Raw genomic sequence first — 20,796 nt, 5'->3', positions numbered from 1 at the left:
AGCTGTGTTTCCCTCCTGTTGTCCATTCCCTGATTGCTCCCTCTATGTATTTAAGCCCTGTGTTTCAGTTTGTCATTGTCGCGATCTACCGTTTATTTAGCTGTGTGTTTTTCAGTCCTTCGGTGTAAGTTTATTTTGATTTTTCCAGTTATGTTATATTTGAGTTTAAGATTAAAGCGATTTTGAGTTTAAGTTTTGTCTCCGGAGTCTGCACTTTGGGTCCTTCTCCTGCCTGCACGCAGCCATCACATAACAGAAGATCGCGACCATAACATGGACCCAGCAGACTCCGTGTGGTATCGGCAACCCGCAGCTTCTGCCTTCCTCAAGGAGAGCGTGAGGCAGGAGGCTAAGCATGCCCGGGAGCTCGAGTCACCTTTCTATGGTTCACGTTTGGCTTGGGGAGGGCCCCGCAGCCTCCAAACTGCCATGGCTGCGGCCGAGCCGGCGCCTATGCCTCGGGCGATCAGATTGAGCACATGCTCATTCTCTCCAGTCGCTACACCTCCGCCTCCACCCCTGTATTACCAGTCCGACAAGAGGGTTAAGCAGCGGAGGAAGAAGGATTACTGGACGCCGGACGTTAGACTCACTCCACTGCAGTCCTTCGCTTCGTTTTTGGGTCTGCCACGTTCTGAGCTTCACAAACTGTCTGCTTCCTCATCGCAGCCTGGTCTTTTGGAGGATTCGCAGCCCAGTTTGCCATCTCCCACTTCCCGGAGAAAGCGACGCTCACGCGGTCGCCACTCTGTCTCTGCTGAGCCACTCCCCATGGTGAGGTATATTGACTGTTTTCATTCTGCTCCCTCTGAGCTGGAAAGAGACAATCATGTGCACACTGTAAATTCTGAGACTGTGAACACTGTTAAGACTGTTAGACGTGGTGGTGGTAGGAAGCTAAAAAACATTTTAGAGGAGTCTGTGTTTGCTGAGCCTGCTCCTTTGCACCGTTGTGTTCCTACTCCCAGGGCAGCTTGGGCCCAGCATTCCCCTGCACCTGTTTCAGTGCTTCAGGTGAGGGAGGCTGAGGTCCAGCTGGTCCCTGCTCCGGTGTCCAGGCCGGCTGAGCCTCTGCCTGTCGCTGCACCCATGCCAGCTCCTCGGGTGGGGACAGCAGCTGCCCAGCCATTGACGGTGCCTGTCCCGGCTCCCAGTGTGAGGATGACCGGGAACCAGTTAGCTCCAGCACCCGTACCTTCTCCTCGGGTGGGAGTGGCTGGTGTCCGGCAGGTACCTGCACCTGTTTCTGACCTCGCTGGAGGCTCAGGTGAGCCCGTCCAGCAGATTTCTTCAGGTTCTGGAGGCTCAGGGGAACTAGCTCAGCTTACTGCGGATCCACCACCTTACCCACCATTACTACCATCTTTACAACAGTCGATACATATTAAACTTCTCTCCGTAGCTCGGACTTTAGCTCACCTATCAGCTCAGTCACCTGCTCAGTTCTCACCTCAGTCATTTACTCCACCGCCTGTTCCTGCTGGAGGGTCCGAGGGGCCCGTCCAGCCTTCGCCTGCCTCCGCTGGAGGGTCCGAGGGGCCGCTTCAGCCGCCTGTTCCCGCTGGGGGGTCCGAGGGGCCGCTTCAGCCGCCTGTTCCCGCTGGGGGGTCCGAGGGGCCCGTCCAGCCTCCTGCCTCCGCTGGAGGGTCCGAGGGGCCCGTCCAGCCTCCTGCCTCCGCTGGAGGGTCCGAGGGGCCCGTCCAGCCTCCTGTTCCCGCTGTAGGGTCCGAGGGGCCCGTCCAGCGACCTGCGTCGCCTGCAGCGCCAACACCTGCGGCTCCCACGCCGTTCCCTGCAGCGCCGCCCTCGCCTGGTCCAGCCTCCGAGTCTTCGCCCTCGCCTGGTCCAGCCTCCGAGTCTTCGCCCTCGCCTGGTCCAGCCTCCGAGTCTTCGCCCTCGCCTGGTCCAGCCTCCGAGTCTTCGCCCTCGCCTGGTCCAGCCTCCGAGTCTTCGCCCTCGCCTGGTCCAGCCTCCGAGTCTTCGCCCTCGCCTGGTCCAGGCTTCAACTTCAGCCTCTGCGTCGCCTGGTCCGGCTTCAACTTCAGCCTCTGCGTCGCCTGGTCCGGCCCCCGTGTTTTCGCCTGGTCCTGCCTTGCTCCGTCTAGCTTCGCCTGTGCCTGAGGTCCCCGTGCCGTCTGGTCCTTTCCGGCCTGCTCGTCCTGTCCGGCCTGCTCGTCCTGCTCGTCCTGCTCGTCCTGTCCGGCCTGTTCGGCCACTTTCCGGGCCAATGACTGGACATCGTTACCGTTACGGACGGCCTCCTGACCTGCTCGGTCGCCGCCGGCGCCTCCCGCCCGGCCGGCGCCGGCGCCTCCCGCCCGGCCGGCCTCCTGACCTGCTCGGTCGCCGCCGGCGCCTCCCGGCCGGCCGGCCTCCTGACCTGCTCGGTCGCCGCCGGCGCCTCCCGGCCGGCCGGCCTCCTGACCTGCTCGGTCGCCGCCGGCGCCTCCCGGCCGGCCGGCCTCCTGACCTGCTCGGTCGCCGCCGGCGCCTCCCGCCCGGCCGGCCTCCTGACCTGCTCGGTCGCCGCCGGCGCCTCCCGCCCGGCCGGCCTCCTGACCTGCTCGGTCGCCGCCGGCGCCTCCCGCCCGGCCGGCCTCCTGACCTGCTCCGCTGGTGCCTCCCGCCCGGCCGGCCCCCTGAACTGCCCGGGTTTGGACTGTTGTGCCGTCAGCCTCCGGGCCGGCCTCCTGAACCTTTTCGAGACTGTTGCCTGGGCCTCTGCGCCTTTCAGGGGCTTTTTGTCTGTTTTCTTTTGGACTGTTGCTGGGCCGCAGTGCTGTTTTGTTCTGTTTTGGGTTTTTGCTCCCTGTATTTTTTGTCTCTGGCTCCGTGTGTTTGTTTCGTTTTGGTCCCTCCATCCTGTTCCCCCGCCGCCCACCCTGGTTGGGTTGTTTTTTGTTTTGGTGTTTCGGGTTGGGCTGTCTGGGAGCCAGCCCTTTAGGGGGGGGTACTGTTAGGATGCCTGGGTCGTTGACCCAGGGCTTTTGAGTTTATGATATTATTTATAATTTCTAGTCTTTGGGTTTTTGTGAGTCATGTCTTATGGTTTGTCTCTGTGTAATCCTTGGTTGCTGTCTCCCCTGTCTGCGGTATTCCCGTGTCCAGTCTGTGTCTGCCCTGGTCCCACGTCTCTGTTCCCTCTGTTGTAGTGCCTGCATGTGAGTCTGTGTCTTTTGTTCAGTCTGTGTTTTGTGTTTCCTGTTTTACTTTGAAGGTTTCTGTCTCTTCTCAGTGTGTTCAGTTTACGCTTCCTTGTCTCGTCAGTTCTGATTTGCCCCAGCTGTGTTTCCCTCCTGTTGTCCATTCCCTGATTGCTCCCTCTATGTATTTAAGCCCTGTTTCAGTTTGTCATTGTCGCGATCTACCGTTTATTTAGCTGTGTGTTTTTCAGTCCTTCGGTGTAAGTTTATTTTGATTTTTCCAGTTATGTTATATTTGAGTTTAAGATTAAAGCGATTTTGAGTTTAAGTTTTGTCTCCGGAGTCTGCACTTTGGGTCCTTCTCCTGCCTGCACGCAGCCATCACATAACACAGTGACTGTGGGTCAAACAGAAGCTTTCTGATTGGTTGCTGACCTTGGTCACCTGTCCACTCTCACCTGTTTGTGTTTGCTCTCTCTTTGCTGTCTCCATCCTCTGTCTCCTTTCTCTCCCTCTCTGTCTTTGTACCGTCACTCAGGTCCAATGGAAACAGTGACATTTACAAACCAATCAAAGACAAACTGATCCATGTCAGGTTATAACAATATTCAAAGTGAATACAGGCTGCTGCTGGACACAGACAGGTAACATCATTTTGACTTGCTGTCACCTGGATCTGGACTCATAAACACTGAAGCCCTGAACAGGAACACAAATCATTTTCTGCCAACTAGCGACACACCAGCAGATAATGGCTCAGAACGCTAAAATGAGCCAATCATTTCTGTGTTTAGTTCCCCTGAAATCAGATCTGATATCAGCAGCTCTGAGTTCATTCATCATTATTGTCCAGTGATGAGATTTCTGCTCCGTTTGGTAACAGTTAGCAGGTTTTTCCTGCGTGTGGACGTGAACAGTCGTACCTGACAGCAGGTAGCAAACAGAGATCATCTTTCCAGCTGGAACTCTTCACTGAGCTGAACTCATTCAAAATGTTCTGGAGTCAAAACAGGAAACAGTCCAAATGTGTGTCTTCACTCTGACTCTGGATCAGATCTCAGTGACAGACTGTGGACATTATGGAAGCCTAAATGTGACACCATCTTCCTCCTTCATCTGCAGATTAAAGCCAAACAAAGATTCTCATTAAAGGTCTGCAGGTCTGAGAGAGACTCAATCATTGTGTCATGTCAAACACAGTAAGGGGAGCTGAAGCACAGATGTGAAGAGCAGATTCATCAGATTATGACCTCACTCTGTTTTGTCTTCATATACATTCAGTCTGTGTTTATAATGCAGATTTTCTGCTTTTATAATAACACATTTTATATTTGCTATCATCACAGAGTGACTGAGTGTCGACTCTCAGAGTCTCACTGTGAAGTTGTGGCCTCAGCTCTGAAGTCCAACCCCTCCCATCTGACAGAGCTGGACATGAGTGGAAATGATGACCTCCAGGATTCAGGTGTGAAGCTTCTGTGTGCTGGACTGGAGAGTCCAAACTGTCGACTGGAGACTCTGAGGTGAGTTCACTGACTGCGGCTGTTGTTGTTTTTCTATATTTCAGGTCTTTGATTGATGTTTGAAACTTTCTTTAGTTCCTAAATGTTCAGGATGTGTCTGAAGACAAAAGTGAAGAAGTTTGAGTGCTTTCAGAAATGTTGTCTTTCCAAACGACTGAACAACAGTTTTTCCTTTTGGCTCCAAACAGAAGTGACAGACTTGAGCAGGGTTCATTTAAAGGCTGACAGAAGTGGAGTGGTGACGGGGAGATGTTTGACAGGACAGTGTTTCAGCCTCCACAGGTTCATGTTGTTCTCCATCAGTCAGTGAAGACGAAGTCAGTGCTGATGAGGCTGTAGAGTGTGTGAGGGATGTGAATGAGGATGATGAAGATCTGATGATAGCAGATAAAAACAGGCTGCAGAGACTTTAAGCCATACAGGGCACACAGTGTGTGTACAGAACAGCTGAAATCATTATGGAGGCCTCACTGGAATATGGAAGCATCACAGTACAGCTTCAGTGAAGCATTAAAGTCTCTGATATGAGATGAGAAATGAAGCAGCCAGAGCTTTTTCATGAGTGGAAATCCACTGTGACTGTGAGCTGCTGCTACAGCCTCCAGATTAGCCAGCAGCTCATCCTGCTCATCATTTCCTCACCAATTTTAATGGAAGTGTAATGTTTTCAGCTGGAGTGATGGTCAGGGTGGCCTCCCTCTCCTCCTCTTCTCCTCTTCCTCTTTCATTTGTAAAGCCACTTCTGCTGCTTTCATTCATTTGGAAGTCCTGTAGCTGAGTTTGGGAGGAACTAACAGCCTCGGCAGCAGAGGGGAGAAAGGCTGTAACACCACCACTTTACTCTGTTCTACCTGTCACATCATTTTATCAGGAAACAAATATGCTCATGTTTTTACTATGTTTGTCTTGAAGATGTAAGAAGATCACATGGTGCTTTTTATTATTGTGTTGGTTTGTTTCCTGTCTCTCCCAGCTGTGCGTGGCCCCTGGGCCTGTGGTCAGAGTGTGTGCTGGATAATCCAGCCCAGGATGAGGCCAAACTGACATGGGATGAAATGTCTGTCACATAATTGAGCTTAGTGTAGTTTCATTTCTGCACAATTTAAAAACGACCAAAACTTTTTTCTGTCTTTTCTATGTCATACTGTAGACTTTCTTTGATACTGTGTCCAAAAGGAGCAGCTTTTACTTTGAAGGGGAGCCGTCTCTGTTTCCTGTTCAGGTTGGATGATGGAAGCAAATTAGTGTGTGTTGTTCTTTCAGTGTTGCACTTTGTAGACAGTACCTGAGCACTGGTCTCACAGCCAGCTGCACATAGAGACCAGTGTTTTTAGTCCAGGTCAGAAGATGACTTGTTGGAATGAAAATGAGCTTGTAGTTTGTCTGCGTTAATAATGTGACTGGAAAAAGGTGTTGGACTTCAAATATGTCCATTTCTTTCACAATTCACCTTTAAAAGTGAAGCCTTGTGGTTCCTGGAAGGAAAAACACGACTTTTTCAAGTCTTTTTCCTGTTTTTATGATAAATGTACGACTTTAATGTGAAACATTCAGAGTTTTTTCTCTTGTTGTGTTTGTTTGAAGCTGCTTCCTGTTGGCTTCAGCTATTTGGAGTTTCCATTTTCTAAACTTCTACATTCTGAACCTTCTTCAGCTCTGAACAGATGATGAAACACTGAATGATTTCAAGCTCACACTTTGTCTAATAAACTTACATCTTTCACTCTTTATACAGATTGAAGGACTGTGATTTGTCAGAGATCAGCTGTGATTATCTGGCAGCAGCACTGAAGTCCAACCCCTCCCATCTGAGAGAGCTGGAGCTGAGCTTCAACGACAAGCTGCAGGATTCAGGAGTGAAGCATCTGTGTGGTTTTTCTGGAGAGTCCAGGATGTGGACTTGAAACTCTGAGGTCAGTCAGCATGTTTTAGTTGTGCTGAGATGAATATGATGTGAAAGTTGTGCTGACACTAAACTGCAGACATCAGGCTGATATTATACTGATCCACACTGAGGATCTTCATGGTAAAGTCTGTTTTCTTCTTCTCTGGTTTAGTCCATTGACTGCAGCAGAACAATGTTCACATTTCAAACAGTGATACTCAACGTATGGCCCGCGGCCCACACGCGGCCTGCCCACCTTTCCTGATTCAGAGAGAGGGGACCCTGATTAACTGTGTAGTGTTCTTCCTCACAGTTCTAAGTATCAGACACAACAATGAATAATCCACAGCTGACTGTCTTTAGCAGGTCAAAGGTCACGGCACACAGCAGACAGTGGGAAATATTATAATTCTGATCATTTATCAGCACATATCCATATGTATAAAAACAAAGCTGACACTGTGAGACTTGATCAGAGGTGTGATCATCACAGCAGAGGCCTTTGTGTCAAAGTCACTGAGGATCAAACAGAAACACAAGAAGCAGATTTTCCTGTTCTGGCTTTTTATATCAGATAACCTTCAAAATATTCTGCATTCGATCAAAAACTGAAGCAAACCATGAATCAACATGTGAACATGACCTGATGCTGCTGAAGTGAAGCAAAGTTACAGAGGTTTGATTACAGACACAGCTGAGAGTTTGTAATCTGTCATCATTTTAAAAGGTTTCAATTTCTTCAGTATTGAACAGCAGAAATGAGGCTTTGTTTTCGGAGGCCGACAGCAGTGAACACAATAGCAGACTGGTGCATAATAAGCAGTGAATAATGCAGAAAACAGATTTTTGAAGGTAAACTGTTCTTGAAGTACACTGAGAGAGAGAGAGCTGTGCAGGAAGTAAACGTCAAAGTCAGAGAGAATTCATGACGATGTTCATCAAACGTAAAGCGTAGTTTGGATCTTCTTTTGCTGCTGGTTCAGTCAGTTTTGGTTGGAGACAGATGAAACCTGCAGCTTCAGGATCTGTGAGCTGTCCACTTTCAGCCCCGACGGCGTGTCCGTGTACGTGCCGTCGAGTGAACGATCCACGCTCTGTGTTTCCATCTTTGTGTGTTTAGCTGCTCTCATTTACTGTTTTATCTGTTTGGTTGTTGTTGAAATACCTTTGGGAGCTTTAACCTGAGATTCTGGCAAAATACATTTATATTAAAAATCGATTCAGGATTGAATGAATCAACATCGCTTTATTCAAATTAAAACCATTTAAATAGGAAAATCCATTTTTTTACACCCGACCTCTAATGCTGGGTAATGTCAGCTGGTCAATATGCGGCTGGTTGTGAGGCTCAGGGAGCGTCTACAAAGTGCATTACCTAAAGAACATCATCCATAAATATTGAGTAATAACTGGACTCTCATACAGCGAGACTCAAATGCCTTTAAACATCAGCTTATCCTGCTGATCCAAGTCCAACACTGAGTTTGTAAAAACATGTTTGTCAATCATTTTGTTTGGTTTGTGAGGAAAATGATTCAATAACTTGCTGCTAATACACAACATTTCATCATATTTCCTCATAACCGTCTTTTGTCTGACCATTTGATCCCATTTGAATTTGCAATAAAGGATCCACAGAGTTTGGTGACAATAATGACAGTAGATGTTTGTGTGAAAGTGCTGGAAGCAAATTGGTGTGTGATGTTCTTTCAGTGTTGCACTTTGTAGACGCTCCCTGAGCACTGGTTTCACAGCCAGCTGCACATAGAGACCAGTGTTGTTAGTCCAGGTCAGATGATGACTTGTTGGAATGAAAATGAGCTTGTAGTTTGTCTGCTTTAGTAATGTGAGTGGAAAAAGGTGTTGGATTTCAAATATGTCCATTTCTTTCACACTTCACCTTTAAAAGTGAAGCCTTGTGGTTCCTGGAAGGAAAAACACGACTTTTTCAAGTCTTTCTCCTGTTTTTTTGATAAATGTACGACTTTAATGTGAAACATTCAGAGTTTTTCTCTTGTTGTGTTTGTTTGAAGCTGCTTCCTGTTGGCTTCAGCTGTTTGTAGTTTCCATTTTCTAAACTCCTACATTCTGAACCTTCTTCAGCTCTGAACAGATGATGAAACACTGAATGATTTCAAGATCACACTTTGTCTAATACACTTACATCTTTCATTCTTTATACAGATTGGACAACTGTGGTTTGTCAGAGATCAGCTGCGATTATCTGGCAGCAGCAGTGAAGTCCAGCCCCTCCCATCTGAGAGAGCTGCACCTGAGCTGCAACAAAAACCTGCAGGATTCAGGAGTGAAGCATCTGTGTGGTTTTCTGGAGAGTCCAGGATGTGGACTTGAAACTCTGAGGTCAGTCAGCATGTTTTAGTTGTGCTGAGATGAATATGATGTGAAAGTTGTGCTGACACCCTCTCTGAACACTTAGATGGCACACTTGTGCTTGGAGGCGACCTCAACCTTGGACTGAATGAAGAAATGGATAGGCTCAATACAGCAGGAACTCAGCGTAATTGGCAGTCCACAAATATAATCAAACAGTATATGAGCGACTTTGGTCTTTGCGATGCATGGCGCTCCCTTCACCCCACCAGTAAGGAATATACTTTTTTTTCACATGTTCATCACTCCTACTCTCGTCTAGATTATTTTTTGGTCAGCAGCTCACTGCTGAGTGACATTTCAGACACTGAGATTCACCCTATAGCTGTCAGCGATCATGCTCCTGTATCTTTAACACTAATGCACAAGAATAATACTATGCCAAGTAAAAACTGGAGATTTAATACATCACTGCTTAAAGATGAAGACTTTATTAAATATTTTAAAAAAGAGTGGACTTCATATTTAGACTTTAATGACACTCCCGGAACATCAGCTTCTGTTTTATGGGAAGCAGGGAAAGCTGTGATGAGAGGTAAAATAATTTCTTTCTCATCACATAAAAAGAAAAAAGAAAACAAAAATATTCAGGAATTGGAAAAAAACATCAAATCACTAGAAGAAGCCTACGCGTTCCACCAAGATCAGGAAACATTGAAAAAAATACGCAAAACAAAACTAGAATTAAATGAGATAATTGATAGAAAAACAAAATTCTTAGTACAAAGACTACGCTTACAAAATTATGAACATAGTAATAAATCCGGTCAATTTCTAGCAAACCAGCTAAAAATAAATAAAGAAAAAACAACTATATGTGCTGTTCAAGATTCATCTGGGAACACAATATATGAACCGAAACAAATAAACAACATTTTCAGGGATTTCTATAAAACGTTGTATTCACCACAAATAAACCCATCTAAAAAGGAAATTGATCAATTTTTAGACAACATAACTCTCCCAAAATTATTAGAAGCTCAAGCAATGGCACTGGATTCGCCACTGACATCAGGTGAACTCCAGGAAGCCCTGATAAGTATGTCCAATAATAAGGCTCCAGGTCCAGACGGCTTTCCTGCAGAATTCTACAAAGAATTCTGGACGATTCTAGCACCAGTTTTTTACAGAACGTTGTTAGAAATCAAAGAAAAGGGCAGACTTCCATCAAATATGAATTCTGCAAACATTAATCTCCTGCTAAAACCAGGCAAAGACCCTGTATATCCCTCAAGCTATCGTCCAATATCCCTTATTAATGTAGACCTCAAAATAATCTGCAAAGCTCTCTCGAAGAGACTAGAGAAAATAACCCCCCTCTTAATTCATCCTGACCAAACTGGTTTCATAAAAGGTAGGCACTCATCAACAAATACACGTAGATTACTTAATTTGATAGACTACTCATACAGTAAAAACCTTGAAACTACAATATTTTCCTTAGATGCAGAAAAAGCGTTTGACAGAGTTAACTGGAAATTTCTATTTGCAACTTTACACAAATTTGGTTTTGGATCTTCTTTCATCAACTGGTTAAAAATATTATATAATTCCCCAACAGCTTGTGTCAGAACAAATGACCAGACATCCTCCAGCTTATGTCTCCTGAGGGGCACCAGGCAGGGATGCCCACTCTCCCCTTCACTGTTTGCAATTTTTATCGAACCACTAGCAGCAGCAATTAGACAGAATTCAGCAATTAAGGGCATAAAATGCAAGAACGTGGAACATAAAATCAGCCTTTATGCTGATGATGTGTTACTCTTTCTCCAAAATTCACAAACCAATATCTCTGGGGTGATTGAATTGATAAACTCTTTTGCAAGAATATCAGATTACTCAATTAACTGGTCAAAATCTACAGTCCTTCCTATTAATTGCTGCTTCCATAATTCCTCTTCTACTCCACTGCAATCGGGAAATATAAAATATTTAGGTATTAATATTTCTCCCAAGCTTGCAGATCTAACTAAATTAAACCATACCCCACTTTTAAAGAAAGTAGAAGGTGATCTGGCTAGATGGAAATGTCTACCCATATCACTCATGGGAAGGGTTGCTGCTATAAAAATGATGGTATTACCAAAAATAAATTATTTATTCTCAATGATCCCAACTAAACCGCCGCAAGATTGGTTCAGATCTCTAGATTCATATATGTCCAAATTCCTTTGGAAAAATAAGCCCCCACGTATAAGCTTAAAAACACTACAAAAGACCAAGGATAAAGGAGGATTAGAACTACCTAACTTTCAGCACTACTTCTTAGCCAACAGGCTTCAGTTTATCTCAGGATGGTTAAAACATACCCTTTTAGATGAACCTTGGCTAGATGTAGAACAAGCACTTTGCAATAATCTAGAGATTTCAGATCTACCATTTATCAGCTCAAACATCCAACGACATGAATGCTTCAAAAGCATCAACATCAGCTCTTCTCTGACAGCATGGTGGGAGTTTCTGAAGTTGACAGAGTCTTCATTAATCCCATGCAAACGTACACCTATCTGGAACAACCCTGACATATTACAAAACAATAATATGATAAACTTTTCAGATTGGAATGGTAAAGGAATCAAATATGTAGAACATATACTAGAAGGAACAGAATTTATTTCATTTGACAGACTAGTTACACAATATGGGATAAACAAGAAAAGATTTTTAGAATATCAACAAATTAAATCCATAATAAAAAAGAAATTTAAACCGGGTCAAGTTGAACTACAAACACCACCAAGTGTGGTTCAATTTTTTACTCTTAAAACCCCCAAATTACTATCCAAAATATACAGAATGCTTTCTAAAATAGATGAATCAATATCACTTCCTATTGCAAAATGGGAAGCGGATTTATCAGTTAACTTAGACCAAAACTTCTGGTCTCAGATTTGCTTAAAAACCTTTCATCTAATCAAAAATCCCAGTCTTCAATTAATTCAATACAAAATACTACATAGAGTGCACTATACAGGTCATCGGATGTTCAAGATGGGCTTTGCATCTACCAACAACTGCTCACACTGCCAAACCAATTCACCGGACAATTATATCCATGCTCTTTGGTTCTGTCCACCAGTTCAGAAGTTTTGGCGCGAGATATGTGAAGACTTATCAAAGTGTCTGAAATGTAACATTCCAACTTCCCCCTTAGTGTGTTTGTTGGGCAGCTTAGATAATGTCACTTCAAAAAAGAATATAGCCCATATGGTTTTCACTGCCCTATGCATCGCCAAGAAAACAGTCCTCATGAACTGGAAAAATAAAAACAATCTTAATTCTAACCAATATAGAAATTATCTATTAGATTACATTAGTCTTGATACAGCCTCTGCCACCACATCAGATCAATCGCTCTGGGCTCCTCTGATCAGCTCCATCACCTAGTGGGGGTGGGGGGTCATATTTTGGTCTCGCCTTCACTGTTGTGATTGGTGTGGGGGTAGGGTCAGGCTTAGGGCGTCGGGGGGTTCCTCGGGAGCATCTTCCTTGGGGGGCTCAACCCGGGGTAGCGGTCATGGCCAATTAGGGGCTCTGTTGGCTCTTGGGTGACGGTTTCCTTGTAGCTACGTGCAGCGGGGCTAGGGGAGGGTCTGTGCTGACGGACGGGGGTTACTGACCTGGTAGCCTGGCTGCCCCTGGGTGGGTCCGGGACGGGCGTGAGGTTCTGGGGGCGCTCCGGCTCTGGTCTGGGGCCCTGGCCGGGCCTCGGGGGCCTGGGTCCTGGTTGGTGTGTTGCCGGGGTTGTGGGCCGGTGGGTATATGGGGGCCCGCCACTGGCGCGGGGTGCCGCCGGTGCGCCGAGCCACCTGGGGGGCTCTTCAACTGGTGGGGGGGGGGGGGGGGTTGTCACATCTTGCAGGAGCTTTCCTCTCTCAGGAACTCTCTCTGCAAGAGGGGGAGATACAGGAGAGGTGGAGGAAGATCTCAGCCTGGGCGTCTATTGTCTTATGTAGTCTGGAAGATGAGTGGATGATGGGGTGGGTGCAGTTTTCTCTGTGGTGGGGTTGGGTGGACTGCCCCGGGCTCTGTGGGGCCGGGCGGCGCCGCTGCGCTGGGCCCCGGTTCGGATGGGCCTGGGCCCCCCTTCCCTGGCGGGTCGCGGAGTATGGCGGTGCCTACTGGGGTCAGCGGGGGAGCTGGCCCCAGGGAGGGGTCAATTGCCCCTCCCTTCCTTCCCTCCCCATCTCCAGCTGCCTCCCTCTTCCCGCTCCACCACAACCACCCACACATGCAGGGCCTTGGAGTGGGGGTGTGTCACCAGGGTGCAGAGGGGGTAACCCCCCCCTCTGTCCCCTTCTGGCTGCCTCTGCCTCAATTTTATCCCGCAACTTAGACATTCACATTACTCACACTCTCATTACACATACATATAGGATCTTGGGGGTGGGCACGCTACACGGAATCTCAATTACCATCAGGGTGTACACCTCACCCCTGGCGTCGTTGCCCACCTCTCAATTTTAAATACACGTAGACATTGAGGGCTAGCAGGAGGGACTATGCGCTTACCTGCTGCTCTCTGGCAGGTGGCTCCATGCCCTCCTGGGTTTTAAATGCACCTTAGAACACACATACATCAACACTACAATGAGCGGGTGGAGGGAGGTTAGGAGTCTTCTCTCACCCTCGTTCTCTGCGGTCTGCTGGAGCGGGGGGGCTAGGAGGAGGAGTTGGCCGTCCGACTGGGGTCCGGAGTGTGGGGCCTCCCTGCTGCTGCGGAGTCGGGGCGGTCTGCTTCTCCCCACCGCAGGGAAAAAGGGTAACACAACCTGGGTCTGGGTGCGGTTCCCCCCCCCAGGGGCAAGGGTACCTAGACCCGGTTTGTAGAGTACGCTTGGGGAGTGTGATTGTGTGTACAGCGTCTCTTTATGTCTGTCTCCACGTTGGTTAAGTGTGGAGTAAGTGCATATGAGAGCATGAGGGTGGGAATGGATGTTTGTATCTGTGTGTGCCTGTATGTCTGTGTCCATATGTCAGGTTGGGTATCAGACGCCACCTCTCTGAGGACAGCTCAGGCCCTCCAAGGTTTGGAGGCCTATCTCCCCCCACCACTTCCCCTGCCGGGGGCGGACTCCCTCAGACATCGGTGCGTTGGTGGTTCTTTGTGTCCGGGGGTGGGCGTCCGGGTGCACACCCGCTCACTCCTTGGCGGCTGCTTATCGGGGCCTGGAGCCTGGGGCTCGCTTGGGCCACTTCGGAGGTGGGGTGCCCCCGGCCTCTCGGCCTGGGGCTCGGTCACTCAGGCACAGCTGGCTGCCGGCGGAGCTCACGGGCACGTCGCTGCAACCCCCCCTGGCTTCTGCTCCGTGGCTGCTGGGTGACCCATCATCTGGGACTCTCCTCAGCTCTTTCTGGGACAGTGGCACGGCTGCCCCTCTGTTGGTCTTCCTTGGTCTCTTGTGTTCTGGGGGCCTCTGGATGTCTGGGGTTTTGATCTCCTCCATACCTGCTTCATGCCCTGGAGGACGGGGCGGTGGCCCCCCACACCCTCTAGCAGATCATTACATGAGGGAACCTTTTAAGAAAACAAGCGCGTCCATGCTCACAGGTGTACACACGGGTGATCACACACACAAACTACACCCTTTTTGGCTCCTACCTCAATGCACACTGTGCTGTCGATCTTACGTGCTGCACAATAATGTTTAATATTTAGTATTTACTGTCATATTCCCATATATCATTGTGATGTTGTTTATTGTATTACCCTCGTTTTCTTCTGCTTGTTTTCTTTTTTCTTTCTCAACAGGTGATCCAGGTGATCGATACATGTATTTTTTTTTTTTCTTTTTTCTTTTTTTTTTTTTTTTGCTTATTCTGTTTTTTGCCCTTCTCCCCCGTCCCTCTTCTCAACTGTTTTTCTTTCCCTCTTTCTTTCTCCCTTTTCTTTCCCCCAGTCAAGTCTGTCCCGTATTCAGCAAGTGAAAATAAAATAAAGAATAAAAGGTGAATCAAATGGACCATTACGGCATTGCTGGGATGGTCAATTTGGTAAAGAAAATCCGTTGGGCATCTTTCTTCGCCTTTAGACAATAATTCTGATGGCAAAAGAGCCAAACGGGACAGGCAAAAGAAAAAAAAAAAAAAAAAAAAAAAAAGAAAGTTGTGCTGACACTAAACTGCAGACATCAGGCTGATATTATACTGATCCACACTGATGATCTTCATGGTAAAGTCTGTTTTCTTCTTCTCTGGTTTAGTCCATTGACTGTAGCAGAACAATGTTCACATTTCAAACAGTGATACTCAACGTATGGCCCGCGGCCCACACGCGGCCTGCCCACCTTTCCTGATTCAGAGAGAGGGGACCCTGATTAACTGTGTAGTGCTCTTCCTCACAGTTCTAAGTATCAGACACAACAATGAATAATCCACAGCTGACTGTCTTTAGCAGGTCAAAGGTCACGGCACAGAGCAGACAGTGGGAAATATTATCATTCTGATCATTTATCACCACATATCCATATGTATAAAAACAAAGCTGACACTGTGAGACTTGATCAGAGGTGTGATCATCACAGCAGAGGCCTTTGTGTCAAAGTCACTGAGGATCAAACAGAAACACATGAAGCAGATTTTCCTGTTCTGGCTTTTTATAGCAGATAACCTTCAAAATATTCTGCAGTCCATCAAAAACTGAAGCAAACCATGAATCAACATGTGAACATGACCTGATGCTGCTGAAGTGAAGCAAAGTTACAGAGGTTTGATTACAGACACAGCTGAGAGTTTGTAATCTGTCATCATTTTAAAAGGTTTCAATTTCTTCAGTATTGAACAGCAGAAATGAGGCTTTGTTTTCGGAGGCCGACAGCAGTGAACACAACAGCAGACTGGTGCGTAATAAGCAGTGAATAATGCAGAAAACAGATTTTTGAAGGTAAACTGTTCTTGAAGTACACTGAGAGAGAGAGAGAGCTGTGCAGGAAGTAAACGTCAAAGTCAGAGAGAATTCATGACGATGTTCATCAAACGTAAAGCGTAGTTTGAATCTTCTTTTGCTGCTGGTTCAGTCAGTTTTGGTTGGAGACAGATGAAACCTGCAGCTTCAGGATCTGTGAGCTGTCCACTTTCAGCCCCGATGGCGTGTCCGTGTACGTGCCGTCGAGTGAACGATCCACGCTCTGTGTTTCCATCTTTGTGTGTTTAGCTGCTCTCATTTACTGTTTTATCTGTTTGGTTGTTGTTGAAATACTTTTGGGAGTTTTAACCTGAGATTCTGGCAAAATACATTTATATTAAAAATCGATTCAGGATTGAATGAATCAACATCGCTTTATTCAAATTAAAACCATTTAAATAGGAAAATCCATTTTTTTACACCGCCTCTAATGCTGGGTAATGTCAGCTGGTCCATGTGCAGCTGGCTGTGAGGCTCAGGGAGCGTCTACAAAGTGCAACACTGAAAGAACATCATCCATAAATATTGAGTAATAACTGAACTCTCATACAGCGAGACTCAAATGCCTTTAAACATCAGCTTATCCTGCTGATCCAAGTCTAACACTGAGTTTGTAAAAACATGTTTGTCAATCATTTTGTTTGGTTTGTGAGGAAAATGATTCAATAACTTGCTGCTAATACACAACATTTCATCATATTTCCTCATAACCCTCTTTTGTCTGACCATTTGATCCCATTTGAATTTGCAATAAAGGATCCACAGAGTTTGGTGACAATAATGACAGTAGATGTTTGTGTGAAAGTGCTGGAAGCAAATTGGTGTGTGATGTTCTTTCAGTGTTGCACTTTGTAGACGCTCCCTGAGCACTGGTCTCACAGCCAGCTGCACATAGAGACCAGTGTTGTTAGTCCAGGTCAGAAGATGACTTGTTGGAATGAAAATGAGCTTGTAGTTTGTCTGCTTTAATAATGTGACTGGAAAAAGGTGTTGGACTTCAAATATGTCCATTTCTTTCACACTTCACCTTTAAAAGTGAAGCCTTGTGGTTCCTGGAATGAAAAACACGACTTTTTCAAGTCTTTTTCCTGTTTTTATGATAAATGTACGACTTTAATGTGAAACATTCAGAGTTTTTTCTCTTGTTGTGTTTGTTTGAAGCTGCTTCCTGTTGGCTTCAGCTGTTTGGAGTTTCCATTTTCTAAACTTCTACATTCTGAACCTTCTTCAGCTCTGAACAGATGATGAAACACTGAATGATTTCAAGCTCACACTTTGTCTAATAAACTTACATCTTTCATTCTTTGTACAGATTGAAGGTCTGTGGTTTGTCAGAGATCAGCTGTGATTATCTGGCAGCAGCACTGAAGTCCAACCCCTCCCATCTGAGAGAACTGGACCTGGATGACAACTACAAGCTGCAGGATTCAGGAGTGAAGCATCTGTGTGGTTTCCTGGAGAGTCCAGGATGTGGACTTGAAACTCTGGGGTCAGTCAGCATGTTTTAGTTGTGTTGAGATGAATATGATGTGAAAGTTGTGCTGACACTAAACTGCAGACATCAGGCTGATATTATACTGATCCACACTGAGGATCTTCATGGTAAAGTCTGTTTTCTTCTTCTCTGGTTTAGTCCATTGACTGCAGCAGAACAATGTTCACATTTCAAACCTTCAAAGAAGAAGAAAAATCCTCCACTGGATAATTCACTGTGAAACTCTCCAACTCTTCATTCCACCTTAAAGTCTGTCTGACACTGAAATCCAAAGCAAAATGTGCGTTTGCTTTACAGACAGCAGTCCAACACAAACATACACACATCATCCAAAACACAGTCCAACATCCAAATCTCCTCCACTGCCATCATGAATGATGGGAAAGAGAAGGAGGAACACTCTGACATTCAGGGTTAGAATGAGTTTCATAAAGCAGACTGTGAAGATCAAAGCTGCATTAGAAAGCTTACATGAATGAATGAGTGGACAGAAGTGGACAGAGATCATCTGAAGCACTTCAAAAGCTTTAAATCATCACATTTCTCTTTATTCTTTATCAACTCTGTTAGTTTCTCTCAGTTTTCTGTGGAATGAAGCTAACAGCAGCCTAATAAGATGCTGACCAATAGGTTTCTATTAAAGGTTGTAATTTGTATATGAAAAAGTGCTTTGGCTCAGCAGGGATCAGCTTACAGGTAGAATACAGCTGCTGGATGGGATTAGCATGTCATAGCTATCTACCAAACTGCTAACTGGGGAATTTCAGGCCATCTATGGATCATTTCTGCTAACTGTTTATTCAGCATAGGCTCACAGGGCTGGAGCCTGCGCCCTAGCTGTCATAGGGCAAGAGGCGTGGTCCACCTGCACAGGTGAGCAGTCCATCACAGGGCCAACAGAGAGAGACAGAGAAGCACTCTCTCACATCCACACCTTCAGCCAATTTAGAAGCACCAATGAACCTAAGCAGCATTTCATTGGACTGTGGGAGAACATCCAACCTCCACAGAAAGGCCAACAAACTTCAACCTACAACCTTCTTGCTTTAAGGCACTAGTGCTAACCACTTTTCCCCATTTCAGCCCAAATCCTGCATCTTCCTGTTTCTGACTCCAGGCCAGCTCCACTAACACTTTCTCATCAGACACTGCCACCTAGTGGAGGAAGTCTTAGTTCCATTTGAAGCTTCAGATTACAGTTAGTTCCTTTAAAAAGAGGTGAAGGTGGTTGGGCCACAGCACCATCATCACTGATTGCCATAGGACACTTAACCTTTGTTTCCATATGCTGGGAACTTCCTGTTTTTTCCAAGGAGGACTGGAAAATGTGTGAAAATCTCCCAGTCAGTTCCTCACAGCACACTTCAATCATTTCCCTCCCACAGCATCAGGACCAGGGCTTTTTCTCTCTTTGGTCCCACTAAGAGGTTTCCACAAAAACACCTCATCAGTGGGACTCTCAGAGCTACCAGCCCTTTGCTACAATCACAAAGCTCTTCATTGAAATCAATGATATCAAAGCTGGAATCAAATGAGTCCAAGTCTTCTGCTGATTCAGCATCACATTCATCTTTGCTCCTTGTTCTGCATCCCCACCATGGACTTCATTCCTTTCCAAGCCAGCCTTGAGTGTCCTTTATTCAGCTCATCCTCTGCTTTACTTTTACACCTGATTTTAGCTGCTTTATCTCTCTTTCAACAAGTTTCTGTGCCTCAATCTTTTTCTTCTCTCCCTCATAACAAGACAGCTTCTTCTGCCTGAGAACATGTTGGACTGATTTACTAATCCAGGGCTGCTTATTGGGGAAAATACTTCCTGTTTTCAAAGTAATCCCCATTTTTCCCAGAAAGAAATGTAAGTAGAAATCGATGATCTAAGTGAGAACATGAGTCTTTAAAAAGTCTCAGTGGGTGCAGTCAAAGCAGTCCCTCAGTCCCAGTATAGAGTCTTTGGTCCAGACTGGATCAACTGCGTGCCCAGTTTGAGCTCTCTTCAGTCCTGTGACCTGACAGACCCAGAGGGGCCATCACATCACATTTAGAAGCTCCCCTAATGGAGCCACAACACATGTCCAATACTTAGTCTGTCTTGTTGGACCAACTGGAAGAAATGATTCAAGGACTTAGTCACAGAACAGAAATTCAAATCTCCAAAGTCCAACTGGCTGCATCAGGACATATAGTCTGAAACTCTGCACAGTTTCCTGTTTGAAGCTGCTTCCTGTTGGCTTCAGTTGTTTGGAGTTTCCATTTTCTAAACTTATACATTCTGAACCTTCTTCAGCTCTGAACAGATGATGAAACACTGAATGATTTCAAGATCACACTTTGTCTAATAAACTTACATCTTTCATTCTTTATACAGATTGAGTGTTTGTGGTTTGTCAAAGATCAGCTGTGATTATCTGGCAGCAGCACTGAAGTCCAACCCCTCCCATCTGAGACAGCTGGACCTGTCGGAAAACGACCTGAAGGATCCAGATGTGAAGAAGCTGTCTGATCTTCAGCAGAGTCCAGACTACAGACTGGAGACTCTGTGGTCAGTAGAGTGATGGAGTGAGTGGGTGGTGCTGTCAGCAGTATTGTACTAAACACAGTCAGTATGAAACAAAGATCCAGTGTTTCCTGTAAAGCTGCAGCTTCTCAGTGAAGCTGTGAGAGGAGAATGGTGACAGGCTTCAGGATTGGACATAAACACTTCCTGCTTCTGCCTTTTTGTCACCTTTATGGTCACCATAGTAACGGCTGACACGCTCTGATCAAACGCTGTCAACAGCCAATCAGCTCTCTGAACAAAGCAGCACGCAGACCAATGACTGCATTCATTTCCAAGTTTAAAGCAGTGAAGAACACAGTCTGTAGGTGAGGAAGAATTTAGTGAGAGCAGATGTTTGGATGGAATTCCTCCAGTTAACAGCTGGAACCGTCCATCTGGATTGTTGGGCTTGTTGTTGGGGTTCCTACAGAGCTCAGAGTGGACACACCAAGGTTCTTCTAATGAATGAAAGTCCAAACTCAAACTAGGAGGGAAAAACATTTTCATCAACTTCAATAAAAATCCAAAGATTAGAAAAAGTGAAGCAACAATGAGTCCTAGTACAGTCCCAGCACTGAAGTGCCTGCTGCTCTTTATACTGGATGTGCTGCATCACTGACTGACAGCTGATGAAGAGTCTCTGGAAACACTCGTTTATCTCCTCTGCTCTTCCTTCTTCTCTCTGCAGGTGGTGATGATGGTATACAGGACGGTGTGTGTGCTGAGAGAGGAGGAGCTGTGTCCTGATGATCCAGAGAGGTTGAAGCAGCAGCAGCTTGTGTGTAGAGACGCTCTGACTGGGCCATGTTACTGGGAGGTGGAGAGGAGAGCTTCATCCAGCAGTGACTGACAGAGGAATGAGAAGAAGTGCAGATGACTGTCAGTGCTGCAGAGTGAACTGCTCTGAGAACAGCTCCAC

At 46.2% G+C, this 20,796-nt stretch overlaps 1 protein-coding gene across 1 annotated transcript in view; it reads left to right on the top strand.

Annotated features, from left to right (window-relative positions):
• Positions 1 to 19,893, top strand: part of LOC148105800 (NACHT, LRR and PYD domains-containing protein 12-like) — a 112,443-nt gene extending 92,550 nt beyond the window's left edge. The window contains exons 5-6 of the mRNA XM_087838982.1: positions 8,736 to 8,912; positions 19,707 to 19,893. Of these exons, the coding sequence (XP_087695108.1) occupies positions 8,736 to 8,912; positions 19,707 to 19,893 (364 nt within the window). The remainder of the gene's footprint in view (positions 1 to 8,735; positions 8,913 to 19,706) is intronic.
• The last annotated feature ends 903 nt before the right edge of the window (positions 19,894 to 20,796 follow it).

Source organism: Neolamprologus brichardi, chromosome 3 (genome assembly GCF_056152115.1).
Source record: "Neolamprologus brichardi isolate AB-2024 chromosome 3, ASM5615211v1, whole genome shotgun sequence".
Lineage (NCBI taxonomy): Eukaryota > Metazoa > Chordata > Actinopteri > Cichliformes > Cichlidae > Neolamprologus > Neolamprologus brichardi.
The sequence above is the reverse complement of the archived record's forward strand: the minus strand, read 5'-3'. Positions and strand labels throughout refer to the sequence as shown.